The 25470-nt window shown below is 37.8% G+C and overlaps 1 protein-coding gene across 6 annotated transcripts in view; it reads left to right on the top strand.

Moving 5' to 3' along the window:
- MAP4K3 (mitogen-activated protein kinase kinase kinase kinase 3) overlaps positions 1-25470 on the top strand; it is a 64332-nt gene that overhangs the window by 8922 nt on the left and 29940 nt on the right. For 3 of the 6 annotated variants that reach the window (XM_072927688.1, XM_030269339.4, XM_030269338.4), the window contains exons 3-15: positions 1546-1636; positions 4475-4539; positions 6761-6816; positions 9574-9621; positions 11700-11742; positions 12371-12443; positions 14725-14856; positions 15146-15208; positions 15290-15371; positions 15473-15583; positions 19474-19549; positions 20523-20581; positions 23131-23193. In XM_072927688.1, coding sequence (XP_072783789.1) covers positions 1546-1636; positions 4475-4539; positions 6761-6816; positions 9574-9621; positions 11700-11742; positions 12371-12443; positions 14725-14856; positions 15146-15208; positions 15290-15371; positions 15473-15583; positions 19474-19549; positions 20523-20581; positions 23131-23193 — 962 coding nt within the window. Of the gene's footprint in view, positions 1-1545; positions 1637-1988; positions 2038-4474; positions 4540-6760; positions 6817-9573; positions 9622-11699; positions 11743-12370; positions 12444-14724; positions 14857-15145; positions 15209-15289; positions 15372-15472; positions 15584-19473; positions 19550-20522; positions 20582-23130; positions 23194-25470 lie in introns of those variants that run through there. The other 3 variants (XM_072927689.1, XM_004176150.6, XM_072927690.1) reach the window with 2 other exon arrangements.

Here is a 25470-nt window from a genome sequence, read left to right as displayed (position 1 = left end):
CATTTCCAGATTTAATGTACGGGTGTGTGTAATATTTTAACTACCTGGTTTGATCCTTAAGGTCTATGTGGGCAAGAAGGGAAAGAAGGTTATTTGGGTTTTTTCCATTTTTTTCCCTTACAATTCTGGAAGAGGTTAGAAATATTGTGTTTTCACAGTAGATACCCATTTACAAGTTCAAGACAGGACAGTATGTTACTAGGTAGTTCAAAAAGTGTATATTAATCACACTTCTTTTCCTCACACTGAAAGCGTGATCTCAGATGCTCCTGTCTAGTTCTGCTTCTTTGTTTTTCTTATGTCAGTTCCCATTGCTGGAGTCCTTGGCTGTGCATGATATGGGTTATCAGTCCAGCTAACTGCTGTGGGCAGAGCATGGGGATGCCCTGCAGCTGGGGGACCTTGCCCCCATGCTGTGGTGATGGGTGAACAATTGGCATCTTGCACTTAAGTATTTTTTGGCAGCCTTTGGACACCTGAGTGGTGCTCAGAGAGTAGGCTTCAGCTGCCCTTTTGTGGAAATTTTGCAGATCGGTGTACAATGTGCAAACTGGGGGTTAACAATGTTTAGGAACTTGCTTTAAGGCTTTATGCTACTTCAGTTTTGAACGTAGTGAAAGTGCTGGTCACACACTGGACGAATTGTGTCCTTTCAGGGAGGTCCATGTGTGAAAATAAATTCCTCTGTTCTTTAGTGTCTGTGTGTTTAAAAGTCTAGCCAGGGGACAGGAAGCCATCAGCAACACACTACAGATAGATGTTAACTTGCAGCTTATGATTTGAAATTTGCTGTCAGTTAAATAAAGTACATGGTAATATCATATTTCTGGTTATAAATAACTCGATCGATAGGTCATCAGTATGTTTATGTATTGGGAAAAACTTAAAATGTTTCCAAAAGAAAAAGATCTCAGCTGTGTTTTCAGTATCACACATGATTTTCTCAGCATAAACATCTGGTAAGAACCTTTAATAGAAAGACTGGGACAACCATGGTACCAAATGGTGAGATTCAGGTAAATGTCACCCCTGTGTCAATGTTTTCTGGATGTGAGGTATAGTCCATAAATTTACATTCTTGTGGAGTCTGATGAAATATTGCAGCAGGCATCTTCTAGTGACTGGTTTGGAGTTTGGTTTTTTTTTTTTTTTGCATCAGAAGATGAGCTAATGAGTGTGGGCATGTGGCCAAAAATAGCAAATAGTTTTGTTGTGTTTTTAAGAACCCAGGCTATTGGCAGGGCTTATGCAGATGGACACAGTGGGGTCTTGGGGAAAATAAGGACTTGAGAAAGAAGTGTGGCCAGTATTGTAAGAGCTATCGGCAGATGTGAGGTCCGTCTGTCCTAGAATGAAACTTCAGAATATCGTTGCTTATTGCTAAGCCCTTGCTAATAAATACTGGTTTACAGCTGATTTATGTCTGTGAAACTTGCAGATAATTAGTCTTAATTACTGAGAATGTTTATTTTATAAACATGTGCTGAAAGTTAAGATGTGACTGTAACCCAGGCCAAAGAAAATACTCATTCTACTGCATTTCAGGAGAAGATTTTGCTGTTGTGCAGCAGGAAATCATTATGATGAAAGACTGTAAACATCCGAACATTGTTGCTTATTTTGGCAGCTATCTCAGGTACAGTTTGTCTCTTTTGTTCACTTAAAAATGTGTCCCTGTCCCCTTGTAAAGGACAAATCTATAAGGTGACATAGGCAAAATATAATTTACCAAGTATTATCCACTTGTGTATTTTTTTCATTCACCTTCAAATCTGTTCTATTTACTACAGTGTCCCTCTCTAAATAATCCTTCTTCCAGCAAAATTGTTTGGTGACCACGTAGTCGTGTTTTCTTGCAAATGAGTTGATGGTTAAAAGCTTTGAATCTAATATGTAAGTGGAAAATTAAGCAGAAGTATGTTAAGTATGAAGTGTCTGTGTATATAGTATCTTTTAAATCTGTTTCAGTAGAATGTCTGTTTTTCCAGCGTATGAACTTCTGACCAGAATGTGAAGGTTTTGTGTTTGTTTCTGGAGGTGAGGTTATTTGCATTGTAGAAACATTGACAAATGTATTCAGTTGTCTTACCAGCTACTTCTTTTAACTAGTCATAGTGGGAACAGATTGCTTAGCATAACTAATAAAAAACTGCTTCTGATGATATTTTAAATTTTATGTGAAAACAGTGCACAACTACTATTGTTGTACTCAAATATCTTTAGCGTTTTTGCTAAAATATTGAAACATTGTAGTATTGAAACATTGCCTCTTCTGTACTCAAGCTGAAGGTGCTTTTTCTTAAAAGAAAAGTTTCCCTCTTGTCTTAGACTGTCAAAGTATACCTTTGAAGACTCAGAATTAAATTTTGGCAAATATGCTATATATTCTGTCACTGTCTTACACTCCTCCTTGGTCCCCTCTGCTTTCTTTGGCTGAGTGCTTCTTTTTTTTTTTTGTGTGTGTGGGCATTCAAGTCACTGTCTTTGAGACCTTTTGTTGTCTGACCTTTTGTTTTCCAAGCATATTTCAATACTAAGAAGAATAAGAAAAATACTATTGTCCTATTCTTGCTAGTCACCAGCATATTGTTCCCTAAGGATTTCTTCTGTTTGTGTAGGGATTTTTCAGACAATGGCATTTCTGCCTTCCTGTTAGCTGTTAGCCTGGGTGTTAAGTTGTAGACCCTCAATGGTACTGTTGATCCTGTCTGTTTTGCTTGCTGCTTAGACCATATGCCCTGCAGAAAGACTCTACACTGTTGCTCTTGGATGTTACAGTGATCTTCACCTGTCTCAAAGTTCTGAGGCACAGTGATAAAAGGCTAGATTAAAACTAAGAAATGCAGTCATCTCTTCTGATCCTCTCATGTTCTTTTTCTGTTTTCTGTAGGGCTTTTGCACACTGGGAATTGAATGCCCAGTAAGCAAAAGTAAGAATTTGCAGCACTTTAATGCTTCATGTCTCTTACTTTGCTGGGAGGGTTCTGGCTTCTTCCCACTTCCACAGTGCTGCTACTTTTGGCATCAAACAGGATGCAGCCACATAGGCCCATGAGTCCAGTGCCCCCAAAAGTGTCCCTGTCTGATCCTGCATCATTGTGGGGAACAAAGAAGGGGCTTGGAGATGTCTCTTCAGTGGTTCTGTCTTACTCAATTTTCTTTCATGGGTTGTCACACTGCTTCTGTGTCTGGCTTTGGTCAGCTATTCCAGTGGAAAGCTTTAATATTACTTCAAGCAAGGCTTTAATTGACCCATGAAATTCATGGAGTTAACTGCCAGGGAATTCTGCTGCTTAAAACTCCTGTAATGCTTGGACAATACCTTTCCCACCCCTAGAAGAAGCAGCTGGGAATGTAGCTTTGAGGACCATGGGCGCTCTGAAGACAAAAGAGGACACCCAAGAAAGACAAAGCTCTCCTTGGAGCAGCAGCTATTCTAGCTGTCACCTGTTGGTGAGAACACTTGTTGTTTGCAGCTCAGGAGATAAGTTCAGCCACTTCCACCATTGCCTTGCAAAAACCCTGTCACAAATGTGGCTCAGCTGCTCTAACAGAGCCTTATGAATGCAGGACATGGAAGACCAGGTCATCAGGGAGCTGCAGAACAACCATCAGTCTTTCCTTTGGTTCTCCTGTGTTACTGTCTGCTCTAACGTGGTTGTATGGGATTTTTTTTCCCACCTGACTATTTTGATGGTCAGGAATGACTAGGCAGGCCCCAGATTTTTTGCTCTGCATAGTGCCTTTTTGTGGCCACATCTTACCAATGAAAATTACTGAGTGAAAATAGAGTTAATGGCCATGATAGAAGATACCTTTGAATACTTCAGCCCATTGTCTATTCTTGGAAAGCACCTTTTGTGGAGGTACAGTGAATTACACTGAATTGATTCCCTTAATAAGGGAAGAAGAGCTAAATAACTTCCCTTCTGACCCTTCTGACCCTGCCACCAAAAATATCCATAGGTATTTTTGAAGGAAAAGACTTTATCTGAGCAGGCGCTTACCCACAGCATGGGCTCTGCTCTGCCTAGCTCTAACTAAATCACTACAGTTTCACTTAATTTGCTGTGAAAGAAATTTAGTTGAGACGCCTGGGGCTTTTTGTTTTTTGTTTGTTTCTTGTTTATGGTAACTCCTATGCTATGAAAAAAGTGGAGAAGTGAAAATGAGGAACAAATAACCCACATTTGTTTTGTCTCTCAGAAAAATGTATTTCAACAAAAATCACTGTGAATGTTTCACTAATATGTTTTTATTGCTTCATTAAAGTAAAATATTTTTGACTATTTCATTAGTTACTGTTTAGACAGTGAAGTGTCACATAAAGACTAAATTATACTCATTATTTGACTTGTACTTTCCATAATATGAAGCATGTTGTGTTGTGATTTATAGTTTGAGTCCTCTGACTTATCTTTGACAAGTCCTTTGCAAGTTTGACAGCTAATGAATGGTTTTATTCACTCTTTAGACGAGACAAGCTATGGATTTGCATGGAGTTCTGTGGAGGTGGCTCTCTACAGGATATTTATCATGGTATGTTAAGCCTTTATTCCTTAAAATCTTAGTACAGCTAATTTTCGAAAATTGAAATGATTGCAGTGCTTTGGAATTAGAGGGGGAGTCTTAAATTTAGTATCCATAATAATTAATTGAAGGTGAATTTTAGCTTACGTTTTTACTTAATTGGTTTGGGCTTTGTAAACAACGTTAGTGAGAGGGGTTTAGCAGCAGAAGTTATTTCCAACCTTCAGGGTCTCATGCCCATCACTGCTTTGCAAAATAAAATTAGACAATGCCACATTGTAAAAAGAAAAAATTGGTGTCTTGATGTGCTGTCTTGCTTCATAGCCATTTTATTTCAGAGCTTTTGAGCTTTGTTTTCGTATAATCTGTACCACTTCCAATAGAGACCTAGGTATGTGGATTGATTATCACAGATACTCTTGTCCTTTGTAAGCTGTTTAAATGTTTGTATACCAGTATTGTGTTCCATTAGGGTATTTAAAAATTTTTTTAGGTTTTTTTTTAAGCTGGATGTGTGACATGGGAAAAGCAAAGGTGGTCTCTATATTTGCTTTAGGCTTGGCTTCAGTGAGCAGTCAAAGAAACAAGGGCTGTCTGTGAATCTGTTGGATAAAGACAGGATCAATGAACTGCTTCTTATTTTTCAAGAGAAAAAAAGTTTTGAAGGACTTTAAGAAACAAAAGTTTTGAAGGACTTTATTGCCCTGGAATTAAGACCTTTATAGAAAAGGAGTATGCCCTAAGTGAGTAATGGCTTTGGGGTTCTCAGGTGATGTTTTTTATTGAGGAAGTCTGTCTATACTCTAACTTGTGAAGATGTCACATGTGAGGGTCTCTTGTGCATAAGCAGCTTTTTATGTTTACCTTGAGTGCGATTAAAAGAAGCACCAATTCACAAGTTCATGCCATGTTCCTCTCATAGGTGTTTGAGTGTGGCCTTGGTGATCCTTTAACTCTTTCTAATTTTGAGAAAAGCATCGTGTTTAATAGGCTTTGTTTTGTGGAACACCTGTAGCGTAGGAAATTAGCTCATGCCACATGAATGCCTGAGCAGATGTCTACAGGAGTGGCTTCCCGTTGCAGCTGATTTTTGGCTTCTCTGCTGGTAGTTAGAATGCAAGGTTCTTTTCTGGTCTTCATTATGTTTTAGAGAGTCCTATTCTGATTGAACTATAGGCCTCTGTGATCTCGAGTCATTTGAGTTAATCAGAATGAAATTTCTCAAAACAAAAATAGGTGCCTAGATACGCCTACTGTGGGTGCCAATATATATAGTTCAGCGTGGGTTTGGAGCTTTTCTTTCAGCAGAGAGAAGTTGGATGTAGACTTACTTTGAAGATATATTGCATAATACTAGTATTGTAGAAGCCAAGCAGTTAGATTCTTTGATCTAGATTCATTCTTAACTTTCTACTCCTTCAGTGTCCTTTGAGAAACTTCATCCAACTTCTCTTTGTTTTCTGTGCAAAACCTGTAAAGCTTACAATCAGGACTGCATTTCCTGGTCTTAAACCCCTTTAATTTCAGGATCAAAGTCCAGTGACTGGGAATCAGAGACCATTCCTTGCTTGCCACTCACTGTATGATTTGCGTGTTTGTTCAGAATTTAATTGTTTTCCTCTAAGAGACTTGAGTGAAGTTGAACCCTCAAGGGAGAGAAAGACTTCTCCTTCCCTTGGGAAACTGCTGAATCCGCGTACAGGGGGAGTTTGAGAAAGTGCTTGGTGTGTGGCAGGCCCAGGAGCAGCAGTGCTGACACCTGATTTTAGGGAAGGGCTGAGAAGCTGGAGGGAACAGTTTCTCTGGCAGTGGGAAGGATGGAAGGAAAGAGCAGGTCACAAATGATGCAAAGGATTGCCCAGGGCTCAAAGGGGACTGAACAGAGTTGGCTGCAGCTCTGAGTCACTGAGTTGAAAGTCCAGCCCTCTATAGAAGAACACAATGGGCTTGTTCAGGGGAAAGAGTTAGGCTTAAATCATTACTTGTGCTTCTTTTTCCTCTTAAGTAGTGTGAGATTTAAATACAGAAGAATTAGTAGTTTCCATTCCAACAGTACTGGACATTTTTGGCTTTAAAAAAATGTCTTTGGAATGCTCAGTCTGGGATAAAGACTAAGCACATTTACTTAGAGACTCAGTGTGAATGGAAGTAATTGAGGTATGAATTTGGAATGGGTGGTATCTTACCTGATTTTGAGATTTTTTTTTTTTCTTTTTCTCTTCCATTTCAGTGACTGGACCATTATCAGAACAGCAGATTGCCTATGTTAGCAGAGAAACACTACAGGTAGTGTCTCCTCAGGTTCTTGTGGTTATCCTTTAATGTAAAAGTATTAAAAGCTAAGAATAAAAGCTAGAAATAACATGTGCTGCCATGGAAGTCCGGGAAATGGATGACACAGCATTTTCTCAGACTTTTGAGGAGGTCCCATATTACAGCCTAGAAATTTGTATAATTGTATAACCTCAGTTACCCTGGATCATTTGAAGAAAGCTCTTGTCGTATTTCTGCTGTTCATTTTATATTTGTTTTTAAAAGGGGAAGCAGAATGTTCTCTTAATCTGACATTTGAAAGAAAATGAAAACATCCCGTTTTGTATGTCTAATAGTTGATCTGTGCCAATAGGAAAAAAATTGCCTGTGTACTTGAGATGTTGAACTCATTAGCCTTTCCCTGTGGGTATGCTAGCTTTCATTTTTCTTTCCTAAGTTACAGGTTCAATACAGCAGTAACACTTAATCAGAAACTGCTTTTTTGATCGGTGCCTTGCTTCTCTGTGAGAGAGCAGTTCTTGACTTGTAGTGAACGCAGACCTGTTGAATGCCATCAGATGAGACCTGCTGCCTCTCACTCTTTCAAGATAGCTCTGTTCCAAGCCATCTCCCTTGGCTGTCACTTGGCATCTCCCTGTGCTATGCCAGACACTGCTGCCTTCTGACTTGCAGTGCTTTTTATTACTTACAGATCAGGCTTATGTGACATCTGGGAGCATTAAGGGGTTTGAGTCTTTAAACCCTTTGTTCTTAGACGCTTGTAGAATGGTTTGCATTAGAAGGGGCCTTTAAAGACACCCCCTCCACAATGGGCAGGGACATCTTCAACTAGATGAGGTTGCTCAGAGCTCTGTCCAACCTGACCTTGAATGTTTCCAGAGATGGGACATCCACCATCTCTCTCTGCAACCTCTTCCAGTAGCTCATCACTACCATAATAAAAGAATTCTTCCTTATATGTAATCTGAATCTACCCTCCTTTACTAGAAAACCATTACACCTTGTTCTGTCACAACAAGCCCTGCTAAAAGTTAGTCCCCATCTTTCTTACGAGACCTCAGCACATTTGCTGAGGATGCCCTTGATTGCCACTGTATATCAATGGTGGAGATACTAAACAGTCTAGTGTGGGACCCTGAGGGACACCACTTGTCACTCTGGACACTGAGCTTGTTTACCCCTGCTCTCTGGATACAGTCCTTTAGCAATTAATAACCCACCAGACAGTCCATCAATCATTTCCATAATCTTCTTAGATAGGGAGGAGTGAGTAGTCTAGAATGGAATTTATGAAGCTATTTATTTATGTGGGAAGATATTTTGGTTAATATGTATAAATGGCGTGTGAGAAAAAAGCTTACTAGTTTGTGTTTTCTAAATGCTATTCATTGACCCATTTTTCTATATTTTAAATTTTATATAAATATAAATACATGTTTATTATACTCTGACCAAATATAATGCATCTAGTTTAAGATGTCTTGTTGCAGCTTATAATGGAACACCATTTTCTCGACTAAGAAGTCTGAGAATACAGGCTATTGTTCATCCATAGAAGTAATTAGTCCAACATTAATTTTGCCAATGTCCACAAATCCAGAGTCTCACTTGGATGCTGATGTTAACTTTCAGTTTCCATATTTAGAAGTCCATTGAATCCTCCATTTTCAAAATATACTTGCTGTCCATTTTGCTGGAATCCATGAGAATTTATTCTGAAAATATGTATCTTTTAAATATGACCTTCAAAGTAATTGTCTCCTGACAATCAGTTTTAAAGATGGTAACTTCACATTCTTCCAGGGCAGTACTAAAAGTGTGTGAATTAAAGGCCTTTGTATGCTAGTAGCATCCAGAGATTTAAGGAGTGTACATGGGACTCTTCTGCCTAATGCCAGTTGTTGCAGTGGTCTGGTAGATGCTTTGATTACACTTTAAATTTTGCAGTCAGCTCTCTGATGTCTTGCATGAACTGGCAAAAAAATATGAGTCTTTACATGGATATTTCCCATGAACATGGATTCTTGTGGAGGTTCATGGTCACAGAGCAAGGAAGATGTTTGTGTGTGATTTTACTTCTGGAAGAGAATTTTAGAGATAAGCCTTGAGTGTCCAAAGTGACACGGTCTCTGATTTGTTGTGCAGAATTTTGGTTCTACAGAATTCTTCCAGAATTTAAACTTAGTTTCTAACTTGTGTTGAATCTTAAAATGTTTTGGTAGGAGACCCAGGCGGCCAAATGCTCTTGCAGAAATCCATGAAATAGAGTTGGAGCCTGGTGTTAGACCCAAAGCACTGCCTGCTAGCACTTCTAGGCTTGATTGAAATATGTAATGATACAGGAGGTAACTTTACTAGTGGTCCAATGATCTGACTGCTGAACAGAAAACTCCTAGACCATTTGCCAGTAATTACTTTGGTCTAAAAAAGTGACAATTAACATGTCCAGAGAAAAACTTGTTTAGGGAATACTCTTCTTCCAATAGGTGTGGTGCCTGGTATTACTTCCATCTATCCTGTGTTTTAGATAAGAGACAAATGTCTAAATATCTTTCTATAAAGATACTTAGGTATGCTGCTTTATATAAAGATATTAGATATGCTGCTACATCTATTGAATCTGCAAATGTACAGCAAATTACACTGAAATATAAAAATGTTCTTCAGTCGATGATTAAATTGGATCCTAAATATACGTGGTAATTAAATAAGAAATGTATGTCAAATGAAAAATGTTGAACTAAATTACTATTTAAATATTTTATGCAGGGACTATATTACCTTCACAGTAAAGGAAAAATGCACAGAGATATAAAGGTAAGTAAAAACTGAAGGGGTTTCGGGTGCTTTTAAAATAGGTTTCATCACCTCCAGTTGTCTTTATTGCTACATATCAGTTTTCAGTACATTTCTGAATATGTAGGGATTTTTAATATATTAGAATGAAGTAAAAGTTTCTGGCCAAGGCAAAAAAAAAAAAAAAATTCTTTAAAATATATGCAAGGAAATAGTTTGTTCTTTTCTTGGAAGCACATAAACTGTTTATGTGGACCAGTGCTTTGAAATTTAGCCATCAGCTGGTGTTCAGAGCAGTATGTGTTCACATGGCTGTCAGGTTGTGTGCTTTGTGCAAAAGAAGAATTTGCTCTTTCCAAGCTTTTTCAGGGAGCTCCATATACCCTTCTTTTTGAACCAACTAGTGAGCAGAGCTCTTGCTTTGGCTTCTTGCATCATGGTGAGCAGATTGCAGGGCAGAGGCTGCTGGATGTGTGTGGTTCTATGTGGTTCTTGGAGACTGCTTCTGTCCCCTCCCTCACATGGTAAAAATAGAGAAGGTGCTGCAAATCAGGGTATTAGTACTGACTGACTTAAATCGCCATCTCAGCAAAGCTATATCAAAAGTGGCTTGTTCCAACTCTTACATTCTCTTATAGTTTCCTTCTGGTGCTTCCTGTTGACTTTTTGTTCCTGAAGTTTTACTACCTAGTCTTTCCAAAGCCCTTCCAAACCTGGCAAGCTTCCTCCTGGAAATGTGACAGTAAATCATCATATTCTTTTGTGTTGTTGCATGCTGTTGGTTTGGCTGGTTTTGGTTTCTTTTTTTCCCCAGCAGCTTTAACTGTAGTTGCCTTCATGCAGCCTGATTCCAAGCTGTTCTCAATGGCTGCAGAAGAATATGTGAGCAATCACAAACTAATTTCTGACAGAAAGATTACTTCGGGCACCGAAATTACATGTTTTCCACTATACTTTATAGAATGCTTGTAAGGATACAGTCCCTAGATGCCTTTTCTATGCAGAACTGTGCTAATAAATGCTTACAGTCCTTACATTGTGAAGAATTTTTTTTTAATCTGTTCTCATGAGCATGGAAAAGTACTGTCTTCATCTGCAGATTGTCTGACTGCTGAAATGTGTTTGCTTCCCTCAGTAGCAAAGTTCCATATTTAGAGTACCTGTCCTGTTAGCTTGAAAGGTGAACAAGGTCAAGAACATGTAAGCAGGGCTGTTACACTGTTTGCCAAGCTCATTAAGTGTGCTTGTGCAGTAGGCCAAGTTAGCTGTGTTTTACTGCAGGCTTGACTTTTCCTGCTCTGGGAAAAGCCATGATATGTGAAAACACAGATCTTTGGAGGTTCATCTCTGCTGCCTTTCCATATACCTGATGGGCAGTGCAGTGCTGATGTTTGTAACTGTGTTTAGCCAGCTCTAACTTGCTCTCAGCTCAACCTGTAGCTGGTTTCAGTCTTCAAATCAGGTTTGTTCTCAGTCCTTTTATCTTGTAATTTTGTGATACAAACCTCTGCTTTGGGTTAATTTTGGTTATTGAGCTGAAGTGACTGGAACACGCAGCCACACAAAAATGGCCTCTCCAAATCCAGCACGAACAGAATCTCTGTTGCATAAGGACGGAAGTAGCTTTGCTAAATGCTTGATTATTGAGGCAGGTCCTTAAGGCTGTAATTATAAGCATGGCTCTCAAACAAGACAAAATGAGCTCCTACTTATGAAAAGAAAATGAAATTGTTTCCATTTTGACCTTTTGAGTTCCTGTTTCCTTTGAGTCATTGTAAATAGAAAGAAGTAAAAATTAATCGGCACAGGCAAATACTGTTTATTGAGAGGTTTTGTGTGCAATGCAAACTCTGTAGTACCATAGGCTTAACTAAAAATTAATGAAAAACACTGTATATCTGAGGAGACTTTTTAATAACAGAATGGCAGCTTACTAATTTCACAGACATTTCCTTGATAAGGCTGCAGATTTATTGAACACAATCCTTGCTTTGTTTTCGTTCCCTAATTTGCTGTAAGATCCCTCATATTTCTTTTTTTAATGTTATATTGGGGGAATTAGCATGTTTTAATTCAAGTAAACTTTTATTTTTTTAAAGGGAGCAAACATTCTTTTAACGGATAATGGACATGTAAAATTAGGTGAGTTAATACATCTTATTGCTTAAAAATTAATATTTTATGTGCTTTAAGAAGCAGCATGCTCTGTTTTGTTTAATGAGATGGTGGTTCATGTAAGGAACTACTGAATATCAGAGTTCTTTTTATCTTACTGGTGGTGTCTAACTAAACCATTGAATTAGTATCTGAAGATTAGTTGGAGTAATTTTGGAACAGTGAGGTAAAAGACCTGATATTGTAAAGGAAAAATAAAAGTCAAATCACGGGGTTTTATAAATATTTAATAAAATCCAACCATACAGAGTCCTTAAATGTGAAATGTACCTTGGAAGCTTATCTGAAATAATCTCTTTGGTAACACAAAATGGGGTGCTCTGTCTTATTAAAACCTGTCATGTACTGTTACGTCTTCTGTGCCAGCCTGCTCTTCCTTGTGTGCATGTTTGGGAAGTGACTGAGGGGAGCTGACCAATGGTATCTGAGACAGACCAAGTTTCTATTATTTGCTTTTGTTTTTTATTTTTTGTTGAATATTTCCAGTATATTTAAGGAGCTCTTAACAGTGGGGAAACCAAACTTGTGTTCATTAACAATTAATTACATCAAATCACTTGTTAATTGTCATTTTGTTTTTACCTTTTTTTAATAGCTGATTTTGGAGTATCTGCGCAGATAACAGCTACAATTGCCAAAAGGAAATCCTTCATTGGCACCCCATATTGGTAACTCTGTTTTACTTGACATTAATATAATGGTAACACATATAATACTGGTGAAAAATTGTGATAAAGGCATGCTCTGTCACTTCCTGGGTAGACTAACCACTAAAGGCTGTGTCAGACTTTCTGGTGATCATATCTGTGTTACTTATTCCAAATCCTGAATTTGCTGTGTGTCAGAGAAAAGGCTTTAATGCTCTGAAAACTTGAAAGGCTGTGTAGTGCCATCACTGTTGACTAATTTATCTTAATTTAGTAAAAACTAAAAACCAGCAGCAATTTTACTTGCTTTTAACTTTGATCTTAAATATTTTTTTATTTCCCAGTTTTTCATTTTGGTATTTTATGTTATTTCCCCTCCAGCCTAGATACAGCTTTTCTACTTGATGAGTTTCCTTTGTCCTCACAGATCCACAGACTTTTGCTGCTTGTGAACTTTATCTCTAAGCCATTTTCTCCTTTTTTTACCTAAAATGATTGAATTCTGTGATACAATTCTACCTGTGCTTCATCTCTATTCTTCCCCATTAAACTAGTGTGTGTAATTTTTCTTATCTGAAGTTCTGCCTTTCATTTTATCCTTTCCTGCTGAAAGTGATTGTCCCCTTTCACCTTGAAGTACATGAGACACATTCTCTACTGTAAAGCAGCAGTTTTGTCATGTTTCACAGACAGATACTAAAATGGTGGTCTGACAGCATAGTAGGTGCAAGATAAAAATATATATAATGAAAAAACCCTATGTTCAAGTATTGACTTGAAATAGCCAAGCACAGTATTTTTAGCATTCTTCTTTACACCAAGGCTTCACTTCCGTTTCAAAATAGCACAAACACCCATCAGTCATGATTATGTGATTGGTTTGTATCTCTTTCCCAAGATGTCTGGGTGACCTCAGTGCTTGAAAGTCCTGTAACTTTCAAACTGTGCCAGGCTTCTCAAATGACCTTAAATAATAACTTTGAAAGTATTACATAAGTTAAATGCTGATTAAAAGCATCAGTTGTTCTTTGCAAAGCTTCTCCGAGATTTGAGAGCAGAAGCAAGGAAGCAAAATTTTTGAGATTGCAGAGAAGAAAATTTAGTTCAACAGGCCGTGTGAAGGTTTTAGTGGTTAGAGCTACGTGTGTCTCAGGGCAGGTAAACTGCAGTGCTAGTAACCCTTCCATTTAAATGTTTAACCCATGTTTCCCCTCTCCTATGGTAACTCCCTCATTTTTGATTTAGAGTGATTGGGAATTTTAATTAACTGAGGAAGAAATGTGTCTAAATATAGTTTAGTTATACGTATGAAGTAAGTTCTACCACCAAACCTACTGGTGTTTTCAGGTCTACAGGTAAGGAATGGAAGGGGCCTACAAGGGTAATTGAGTCCAACTCTTAGCCCTGCACAGGACATCCCCAAGTGTCACACCATGTGTGGGAGAGCATTGTCCAAATGCCTTTTGAGCTCTGACAGGCTCAGTGCTGTGACCACAGGATATCTGTATTTGAATAATGCATCAGTTGAGATGCTGCTTGATAATCTACTGAAGCACTCTCTAAGTGACTTCGTCTGTGTTAACATTTATTGAGTTATTAGTGCTACTTTGCAGGTGATCAGGATTGATAAATCTTAAAGCTAGGAATTACTAGGAATGTTGGCCACCTTGTAGGGCTACATAGGACAATCAAATTCATTATTCACTTTGTCCATTAAAAACATGTGAAAATTCCAAGTGAATAATTTCCTTTAGGTATTCCTATTTATATGCCAGTTATGTTTGTTCATTTTTGCCACCTCAGAATGTGAAACCACTTTGTTGACATAAAGAGGTCACCTGAGACAGACTTTACAAACAAGGATTGCTCTATACAGAGGTGACAATGAGTCTTGTGCTTTCAAGATACAAGATAGCTGATGTTTTACTGCTTTTTCTCTTATAAGAATTCTTTTCTTCAAAGTCACTGGATCACTTTCTGGGCAATATTTAGATTTGGGTGTTAGATGGATTTTATTGTAGTTGAATAATTACACTTTGGTTGTTGAATAGTACTTAGTCTGAGACAAATGGATTTCATCCACTTATTTCTGAATGACCATTGTAGAAACTACCTGTTAGTTATTAAAAGAGGGAAACTTCAGGTGCATGTTGTGTAATTTTTTACACACACACTTGTGCATGTATATCTATATATACTGTGACCTTATCAATTGAGAGCTCTAAGGAAGAGAATACTATGTGTACAAAGAATGTTTGATTTGTGGTGAGAAGTTTACCTAATAATGTCTCTTACTGTTCAGGATGGCACCAGAAGTTGCTGCAGTAGAAAGGAAAGGTGGCTATAACCAGCTCTGTGATCTGTGGGCAGTTGGAATAACTGCAATAGAGCTTGCTGAACTTCAGCCTCCCATGTTTGACCTACATCCAATGAGGTTAGTAGGGGTTAGAGCTTGGTGGGTAAATGCAGCTAATTACATAAGCCATTTGAAGAGATGGTTGTGTGTGCTTGTGGGGTTTGGGTGTATTACAAGGGCACTGGGCTGTGAGGGTTCTGAGTGAAAAGAAATTTTAACAACTCCTTCTGGTGCATAAGTGTATAAAGTCCTAGCTGAGTCCTAGTCCTCTTAAACTGATGTGCCTTCTTCCTGCCCATTAAATAAAGTGTTTAATAATTTATCTCGTGTGTATTGCACTAGAAATGCTGTTGTTCTTTTTTTTCAGAGCACTTTTTCTGATGACAAAAAGCAACTTCCAGCCTCCTAAATTAAAAGACAAAATGAAATGGTAAGTACTTTTTCATTTCAGTAGATAATGAATGTACTGTACTTGGAAATTGATTTTAATGTTTAGCACTTTGTTTTACAGGTCCAATAGTTTCCACCATTTTGTCAAGATGGCACTTACAAAAAATCCTAAAAAAAGACCTACAGCTGAAAAGTTGCTACAGGTATAAATTTATGTTTGAGGGGTCTTTTTTAAAGTTATAAAATTAAAATATGCTTAATGTGAGTGGCTAAAATTTTATTCTCTTGTGTTTCCCTCTTTCAGCATCCGTTTGTTACCCAGCCATTAAATCGAAGTCTTGCCATTGAACTTTTGGATAAAATGAATAATCCTGATCATTCCACTTACCATGATTTTGATGATGATGATCCTGAGGTAGGAATATCTTTCAATCATAGAATCAGATTAAGGTTTAATTTGCCAGCAAAACTAAATGATTGGGATTTATTTAGCCCCAGGATTTTTGGTGAACTGGGAATAGTCTCAAGGCTTGTTTTTACTTTTAGTTGTGCTGTTCTCTCACTCATAGAGGCACTTAGCAAAAATCATTATATTACTGGGAAGCGAAGATTGAAAAAAAAAAAGAGATTTGAATACTTCAAAATGTTGTTCATTGCTGTTCTTAACAATTTTGAAACAGTGAATGTGATCTGCTTCTCCAGTCCTGAGTTCTGTCATGCATTCTTTGTGAAGTTATGTTTGTATCTGCAAAGAAAGCATTCATAAAACTGATTCATAAACCTGTGTAGGAGAGAATGATCCTGTAGTTGTTTTTGTTGAGTGGTTTGTGTGTTTTTTGCAGATTGTATTTTTCCATCTTGGAATATTTTGAAACTTGATTTCACTTACAGTTTTATCAAAGAGTTTCTGACTTTCTGCTCAAACAGCTGGGACACAGTAGTCTGCTTATGTAAGATCATAAACTGCACAGGAGTGAAGTGTTTAATAAATAAGAGAAAAGAGATAGATATTCTGTTAGCTTCATCCTGTCTTCATACTGTTCAAATGTTTACAGTTCCTTAATTGATGGCCATATCTTTCCAAGAAAAAATGTAATCCTTTCAACACAAATGCCATTTATTCTTTAATTACATATTTTGGGTTCTTTTTAATGGGTAAACTAACCTAAAAATGCCTTTAGAGGAAAAGAAGTTTAAAAGAGGCAATTAATTTAAGGGACTAATTTTCAGATTTTACAAGTTAAATGAGCTTTTACCCACATGAACAGCAAAGACCAGCTGACTTTCACCAAGTCCTTCTTAAAAGCTAAAATAAAATGTGGAAAAAAGCCGAAGTGAAATAGATGAATTTTTGTGTTATGGAGTGCAGTGCTTTCGCAATTTCAAAATAAGAGGGAAATACATGAAGGCATAAGGATTAAATAGTAGTCAATACTTTCAAAAGCAAATGTACATGGTGGGAGTGGGAGAAAAATTTAGTCGATTTTTCTGATTAAAAAAAAATTAAAATCAAACACACAATAAATCCTTTAATGTGGTTGACTTTCAGGTCACTTAAGAGAAAGGTGTCTGATTCCACATGGAGTCTGCACTGAGTAACTTGGACCTTCTCACCATAAGCTCTTTAGTGTCCTTTAGTTCTGTCTCTGCTCAGTGATGAGTAAGCTGAGGCCCTTTAAGAGGTGTTTCTTAGCTTAGAAAATACTGTTCTCTCTTATATGTCCCTTGTGACTTAGCATTAAGAAGGCTCTTCTGTTGTCTACTGTATGACTGATCAACTACCCCATAATGAAGGGTGGTATCAGGAGCAAAAGCTGTGCCTTTCTGGGGATAAGCTTACCAAGTTTTGTATTTCAGATCAAGACTCTCACCATAGGCAGGGCAGACTTGGCATTGTGGTTTTTCTGATAATAAAAACAAGTGTAGTGAGAAGTGTATGTGCTTCATTTTTGCACAATTTAACTTTCTTCAAAACTCACCTGCTCACAGAGGCAGCTGGAGATGTTAACTTAGGGATTGGCCAGTTCTGTGCTTGTCACAATTGCCTGAATGCATCCATCAAAAATCAAAAGAAGTGACAAAACATGGTACAACATAACGTAGTCCGAAAACACCATTGAGACTTGAGAGCTTCAGATCTACTCCCCAGTTTGTTTGAGCTATGGAGTTTTTTGGGTGGTGGTGTTAATGTTTTGAGGTTTTTTGGTGGGTTGTTTTTCTTTTTTGGAGATGAGAGAGCTTTTCTCTCTGTCAGTGGTCTTTGAAGGCAGGTCTACTGCCTACTGTGGTGACAGGTCTTCACTTGGCCTGTGCTGCTTTTAGGGGGATGCAATCTGTGCTTGGCTGTCCAATGCTTGGATAGTCTGCAGAACTGTGATGTTGATCTGAATTTGCTACCACTCTGAGGAGTATCATACTACATTTTAAAATAATTTTTAAGTAATTATAAACTCAAAGGTGAAGCATTTATTTAATGTGTGAAAACTAAAACCCATCCCATTATTTGGGTATAATTAAAAAGGTTCCTCTATTTATGCAGTTGTTATTCATTTAGCAATTGTATCTGAAACAGACATTTCCAGTATTTTTCCCTACCCCAGCTCATGGAGGGCTTCACTTAATTTCCCATTCAGTCATTGATGCTTAGGACTTGGGATTTGGGAGATTTTGACACTTGCCTGTTCTCCCTATTTCTGTGACAGTAATTTTCATGATAAATGTGGTATTAGCTGAAAAGGTTGCAAGAGGAAGGTCCTCATGTTTTATGCCTAGCACACTGCGAATTTTAGGGATAAGATTGCTTTTGAGATCTGTGCCATGATGGAAATTATGCCCAAATGGCATTTGTGTCAGGAAGTTAACCTACATTCTTTTGTCCTCCTGCACAGCTCAGATGTCAGGCGTTTGTATCAGTCTGTTGTCAGTGCCGGTATTTCAAGGTGACTTGAGTTGGACTTGAGATGAAGATTTGATCCTTAGTGTAATTCTGTGGTCATGGTGAAGACGATAGGAGTACAGGCTCTGTCTGTAGCGCCTCACAGGCATCTGTGTCAGGGTGCAAGTGTTCACACGGTATTGCTGAAGGTTAAAATGCTTCCTAAGCCTGCTCCAGCTGGGCTCCTGGTGATGGAATTAGAGATGCACACACATCAGACACAACTGGGCAGTGCCTCTTAGTGGAAGTTTATAAATGAGCAACCTTTCAGCACGTGGTATCAGATTAAACCTTGATATGCTGTAGCCAACCATTTTCGAAGCCCGAAGAGTGGGCAGTAGACAAAATGGAACTGTGAAAGGGACAGATTGACACAAGCTGTGAGAAACAAAAAGAACTACTGGTGAGAGTGGGGAAGATACAGATCCGCAGTCTGTAAATCTCTCCAGCTTCAATGAAGAGCAAAGTGAACAAAAGTGGGAGGTGAAACCCATGTATATGTGTTGGATCCTAACAGGAATCAAGGAATTAGGAATAAACAGTTTCTGACCTATTCATGACTCTGTGAAAGTACTGCAACAATAGTATTAGTAACAAAAGGGTGATTCACATACAAAGATGCTCACCAGGGACCCTGAGGCAGTGAACAAGGGTGGAGAATGCCCCCACATTTCTAAGAGAGCTTGCAGTGGTGAATGTAGAAAGAAGAGGGAAAATCCAACAGAGTCAAAAAAAGAAAGCCAGGTCTTAAAGTGCAGAACAATTCATCCTCTAGAGAAGTAAATGAAAATTCAGGGAAAAAATAGAAGTGAAATATAAATACGAAGGTGAATTTGTAGAAATTTTGTGATCTCTCTTGCCACACAGCAAAAGAGTACCAGGAATACTAGTTTCTATTCAATTGAAAACCTTAGGTAGATTTCTCGTCTGCTTAAATAATGTAACTGATGACATTTTAGAAATCAGTTTCAGTTAAAAGCGGGGAAAATCATTTCAGTATCTCATGGAATGAAATCTGCCAGTAAGTCAGATTTAGTCCTGCTGCTAATTTTAAAAACTACCAATACCCTTATACTGAATATTGAAAAAAGAAAATGCTATATGAGCAAAGACAAAAGCTGGCCAGCATTAGCTTTATTTGCTCAAATGCAGTGTTCTAAAATCCCTTATACTGAAAGCATTCAATAGCTAAAATGTCTCCAAATAATTCTAACTTTAATATATTAAAAATGCATGCAATCTTTACATTTAGCTTTCACTTGATTTCTTTTTTTAATGCTGTGCTAAAGAAGCCTGCTAAATACTGTTACACAATACAGGGTTTCAATTGAGTATGTTTTGGTATTAAATATTTTATTTTTCACTTCTAGCCTCTTGTTGTACCTCACAGGATTCATTCAACAAGTAGAAATGGGAGAGAAGAAAAGACACGCTCTGAAATAAACTGTAAGCCTGTAAAATGTGACACTATTATGTATTTAATAATTGATATTATTTCAGCTGGTATTTTGGGAATCTGACATACATAGAAACATTTTTAGTGATACATAGGAAAATAAAAGCTTAGACTGTTTCACTTAAGGATATAGGTTCTGTAAATATTTTTATGCACCCTTTGTCAGCACTTCAGCAGAGTTCATTATTGTTTCATCTTAACTGAACAAGATGAAGCCTCAGCTCTTAGGAGAGCTGATTGACATAGTTTCATGTGTTATTCCAGCAAAGATATCCATACCAATGCCAGATTCAGCTAGGTAACAGAATGGCAAAGGATTATTCTTTTTTCCTTAATTTAGTATCTTGGATTTGCTTTTGAATTGAAACAATCACACAGAGGTCAGGAAGGGAGGAGGTTGACCATTGGCTATTAAAAGCAGACTCCATCCCCCAAGTTGTAGTAATTATTTTGCTTGAGTTAAATACTTACAGCTTTAGCTGTTTGTTCTTAAGGTAAAATCAAGAGTAGGAGTGTTCAAGAAGTCCTGCCACAGAGTCATCCTGAAAAGTGGGGTTAATTCACGCCAAACTTCATTCAGCACTCTTTAGTTCTATTGAGTCTCTCAGACGAACAGATCCAACAGTGAATTCACATAATGGATAGTTTTTTTCTATAAAGTACAGCTGTATTGCACCTCTGAAGAGGAACACTTCACTGCCCTATTTGCTCAGTGGTTTTCCTGTTCCTTCTAATGAGAAGGTGAGGCAAATGGCAGTTGGGCTGCCTTTGTGATAAAACAGTATTTTCTGTGCCCATTAATTTTTCTAGCAGGCACAAGTTTGGTATGTCCATGTGTCACAGGTTTCTGTCAGTGAGGATATGATACATTCATTCAACTGAATTTTTCTTTTTTGTTAGCCTTTGGAACTAAGTCTTGTCTAACTAGAGTTCAACTTCTTGTTTTGCTTTTCTCCTCTTTAGTTGGCCAAGTAAAGTTTGATCCACCCTTGAGGAAAGAGACAGAGCCACATCATGAATTTGTGAGTAACAAGCAGCATGGGCTACGGACTACACATTATTCCCTACAAATACCTGTGGGGGAGGAGAAATCCAAGATGTGTAGCACGTTTCCTTGGTACTGCTGAACTTGTTAGTTATGTTACTGGCAAGTTGTAACGTAGTGGGGTTTTTGTGCCATTACATTCACTATAGGTAGCAAACCTCCTTATTTGTGGTTTCTGCCAGGTGTGCTGTATGTGCTAAGCAGCAGCCCTTCGTGTTGAAGGTTTCCTCTATGCTTTATCCCTCACTGTCCAGTGTATGATTCCCTTTATTTACAGAGTTATTTTTTAAATTGGAGAATTCCTATGTGTACTCATCTGTTTCTCCCACTTGTTGTTGTATTGACAATGGAAATAATAAAATTGAGAGCTTGGGGAAGAGGTACGATGCATTTTAAAAGACTTTCCTCTGTGAATAGTCCTTCTATGGCCCTGCATTAAAGCTGAGCCATGCTGAATCTGGTAGCTATTTTCTGTCAAGGTGTATTGCCAATGGTTTCTTCCTGTGGACCCATCGGTACAAGGGGTGTGAGAACTCAAGGTGTGAGGGAAAGGATGACTGTGCTGTCTCAAAATTTCAGTAGCTTCCTCTCTTCTATGGAGACTGTTACTTTCCACACTTGTGCACTTGGGCAATTTCTCCACTTTCCTGGATAAAAAGACACTCCTTTGCTTCCTCACTGCAGGCTTACGTGTTCTCTCTGTTTTTCTAAGGCAGGTGTTAGGGAGAAAAAGTTGACTTAGTAAATAGGTGGGAAGGACACTGGCTTTGCTCAGTGTTGGTTTTTGGAAGGGTGTGTACTTAGGAATGTACTTCTGTAGTCTACAAACCACATGTGAGTCGGATTTCTGACACAGACTTCCTTGTGGTGCTCTGTGGTTGTACTGAAATAATCCTTCCAAGTGCTTTGCCCTTTGGTAGTGGGTCAGCAGACTCTGGGTTATAGTTAATCTTGCTCGTCTTCAGAACTGGCTGGACAGGGAGCCTCAGTTTCTGGTGCCTTGAGATGGAGAACAGCTTACCAAATTACACATAGGATTTTGACAAGTATTTCAGATGTGTTACTTAGACCTTGACATAATTGCATAACAGCATTATTTAGGAGCCCATGTTATGTAAGATTTTATTAAGTATGATAATGGAGGTAGTGCTTCCACCATAAACCCATCATTTGACTCACAGGTATTTTTGAACTGATTCCAAGTTTTTTTGTCTTTGCTTCCCTGTTGTAAAGAAAATACAATTGGAAGCATTGTATAGTTGAAACGGTCATGCTTTTGCTCATTAAGGGTTTTATTTATACACACACAGAATCATAATTGTAGAAAGATAGTGGAGAGGCTGAAGTTTAAAAAATACTTTTCCCACTTCTTTCTTTTTATCAGTCTCTGATGATACAAACCATAGAGGATAACTTCATAGGGCAGTAGTGCTTTTATTGCACCTTAGGAACTTGAGTTTCTAAACTGGAGAGAGATTTTCTAAGGGGTTGAAAGCACAGCTTTTGAGAGCAGTTCTTTGACAGGTGTTGTTGGAAGGGAGGAATCTAGCCTTTTCCTACACTGTGTGTTAGCAGCCAGGACCTTTGTACTTTGGAATCTCAGAAGTTCTTGCTGCTTGGTGAAGGGACTTGAACCATCCAGACGAATTCTGCTGATAAGAAAATACCTTAGCATTGTTTGTTCTGGTCAGATGTTGCATATGCAAACCTGTCCGAGGAACTTGCCTCATCTCCCTGTCTATATCTCAGAATACCTATAACTTTAGTCTGAATCTTTCTGAAGAGGAAAATTAACTGCTTCATGCTGTATGTCAGAAAGAAGCATGCAGATCTGATGTAGACAGATCTATGATTTCAAAAGTAATGATGTTGGGTCCAGAGACCAAATTAAAAGCATATAGTAATAGGTTATCTGAAGAACCAGTGGGCAATTTAAATTGACATGGCAAATTGCAAACAAGTTCAAAGAATGGATGCTTTAGCTAAGAGCCTCAGCACAAACCAATCTGTGGGAGAAGTTTGTAACTATCTGCCCACTCTGGCAGAGAAAGTCTTTGAAATGTAAGTGGGAGCAAGAGATGACTGTCTCTTCCTCCAGCAGTAACAGTGTGGATCTCTTTTCATTAAAGTAGTTCTGATGCTTTTGCTTCTTTCTAACCAAACGTGCTTAAACTTACACTCAGTTACTTATGTGTGTGTGAGTGCACAAAGCCCTAGACCCTTGCAGCACGAGAAGTTACTGTCAGTAACTGCTGCACTGAGATGTTGAACTGGAATCTTGCTGGGACAGTTTATCACACATTAGCACAGCTCAGCTGATGAGCAATAATTCATCATTTTGGTGTTTGGTAATATGACCATTCCCTTAGCTGTGTTTTACCCGCATTGCAAGAACTGTCTTAACATGGTTTTGAGTTTCAACTAACAGTATGTCTTTTTTTTTTTAGCAAGAAAATTTACCTTTATATGCATCTGGCTTTCAGTCCCAATATAATTTGCTTTTCTTGATCTCTATTTAATGAACAGCCTGACAATAGCGATTTTTTGGACAATTCAGAAGACATATACTACACTGCAAGATCTAACCTGGTATTTTTTGCCTTATGACTTTCTTTGTCAGTGTTAGTTTTGTCCTTGTTTTCCTTTTTCAAAGTTCATGTTTTGTTCTGTTGTTGTGGTAGTGGTGTTTTCATCTGTGTAAAAACCATTCAATGTAAATATTAGTCTGTATGTGTATTTCTGTAGTGCAGGAAGAAATTCTTATTATGTGTAGCATTGACAGTATTTAACCTGTATTCATATTTACTTGAATCACTCTTATAGAAGGGGCTCAGTGTTATGCATCCATTGTAATTTCTTTACTGCCATGCCAACATAATTTGTTAGTTTTTTGTAGGGTAATTGAAAATAGAAGAAACATTTTCTTTGTATTTCTGTCTGGTAGGTTTTTTTCAAATGATCCCATACAAGACTATAAAATTATGTTAAGTCTGTGAATTCTGCAGATGGTAATTATATTACAGAATGAGTATACACTTAATAGAAATGACAGAAAGTGGGCTCATAACTATTTTCAATGGCATTTGGCATAATTTAAAGTCTGATACATTTTCCAAATTTTCTGTTATTGCACTGCTAAAAAAAATTGGTTTGTTAGCATCACACTGTAGAAATTACTCTACAAAATGAGTTTTCTTATTTCTCTGCTCTTTGTGTAGTTAGACAAAGACTGTTGAGAAAAAGAAACATTCTGTAGTAAATTAAGAGCATTAATCTACTAACTTCCTTGGATTTGTGAGATGTTTTATATAAGTGCACTGAGAGGAAGTTTGGAAACTGGGGTCTTTGAGAATGTCTTCGGTTTTTTGTGATGTTTTTTGTTCTTAGAGGATTTTTGTTTGTTTGTTATGTCATCTGTTGGCCTGGTGTGACTTCAATCTATCAGAAACATAGTTAGTGACAGTTTAGACTTTCTTTGCCTTTCTTGGAAAGAAATTTGTGTATTGCTTCCTTATATGAATGATTCACAAATTGTTTTGAGATTAGTAGCTTAGATATCCCTACCTGGTAACAACACCTCCATCCTGTACAGTTCCTCTAGCTTTGAGAGTGTGGTTTTGGCTTTTCAGTTTGATTTGCTTTTGGTTTCCTCTTTGCAGCTTAACACTTTTTAATTTTATTTTTTTTTTCAAGACTACTTTCAGTGTTGTCACATATCTTGCTAGCCTGGTAACTGTGGGTCTAAGAGCAGAATGAAAACATGTCTCATAACTGGACTGTCCTTTGCCATCCTTCTGCTGTTTAATACATCTTCATGTACTGAAGTACAAAACATCCCCATGCTGTTCAATGCACTCTTCAAAAATTGTGACTATTATAAAACGTACCAAGTACTGTTGTTGTCACAGTTGTGAGATGCTTTTTTAAAGTCACTCAACAGCACTTTCTTTGTTTCACTGCTTTCTTCACATCCTCCTGTTTTCATTGTGAATCAAAGCGGAGAATTCCTAGTTGATGGTATTACACCACCCATTTGTGAGATTCTTCAGTAGGATCTAACCCTTGGAGGAGATAATTACTAGTTGGTTCATTCTTCTATAGGATGCACTAATCAGAGATTCTTTCTGTGTCTCCTTCCTCCGCTCCTGCTCTGACAGTACTGGTTTCAGATATGTTCATTGAGAAGTGGTATGTGAACTTTTCAAATGTTATCAAGAGGAAACGATTATACTTTTTCACAAGCATGATGTATCACCTGTCACTGTTGGGCTCTTTCCTTGTTGTTGTACTGGTTTTATAAAATACCTCATAAATAACAGCTCCTTTGCAGATCTAAGGTCATTTAAAAAGTTAGATTGTGGCATATTTTGGGCCATATACAGTTGATGTTAAAAGCAAATTTGGGGAGTGACAGACAGGATTTTGCACAGCTGGATTGATCATATGGCAGTTTGTGCACATTATCTTTCAAACATTTGATGTCTATGATGTGGCTACCCTTAAAAATAATTTCTCTCTTTTTCTTCTCCCCCTCCTTCTGCCTGTGCTTTTCTGAGACACCTACCTGAATCTTCCAGAGGAATGGAGAAATTCAGTATAGGTCTTGTTTGCAGGGAAGATTTTGTATCCAAGCCCCAGTACCCCTTAATGCAAATTGCAATCAGAAAGGACAAGGTAGTGTTTCTCTTTCATCTTCTACAAACGTACTCCTTTGATTCATAGCGAAATAAATAATAGACTATTTTGCTCTAGATACAGGCTCTTCTGTCTTTCAGGACACATATTTTTTCTTTTTTCTACAACGAGGCAACAAGTTTCTCAGAAACTTTCTTGGGTGCCTTCCATCCTTTGAGATTTTTTTGCACA

This window comes from Taeniopygia guttata, chromosome 3 (genome assembly GCF_048771995.1).
Source record: "Taeniopygia guttata chromosome 3, bTaeGut7.mat, whole genome shotgun sequence".
Lineage (NCBI taxonomy): Eukaryota > Metazoa > Chordata > Aves > Passeriformes > Estrildidae > Taeniopygia > Taeniopygia guttata.
The sequence above is the reverse complement of the archived record's forward strand: the minus strand, read 5'-3'. Positions and strand labels throughout refer to the sequence as shown.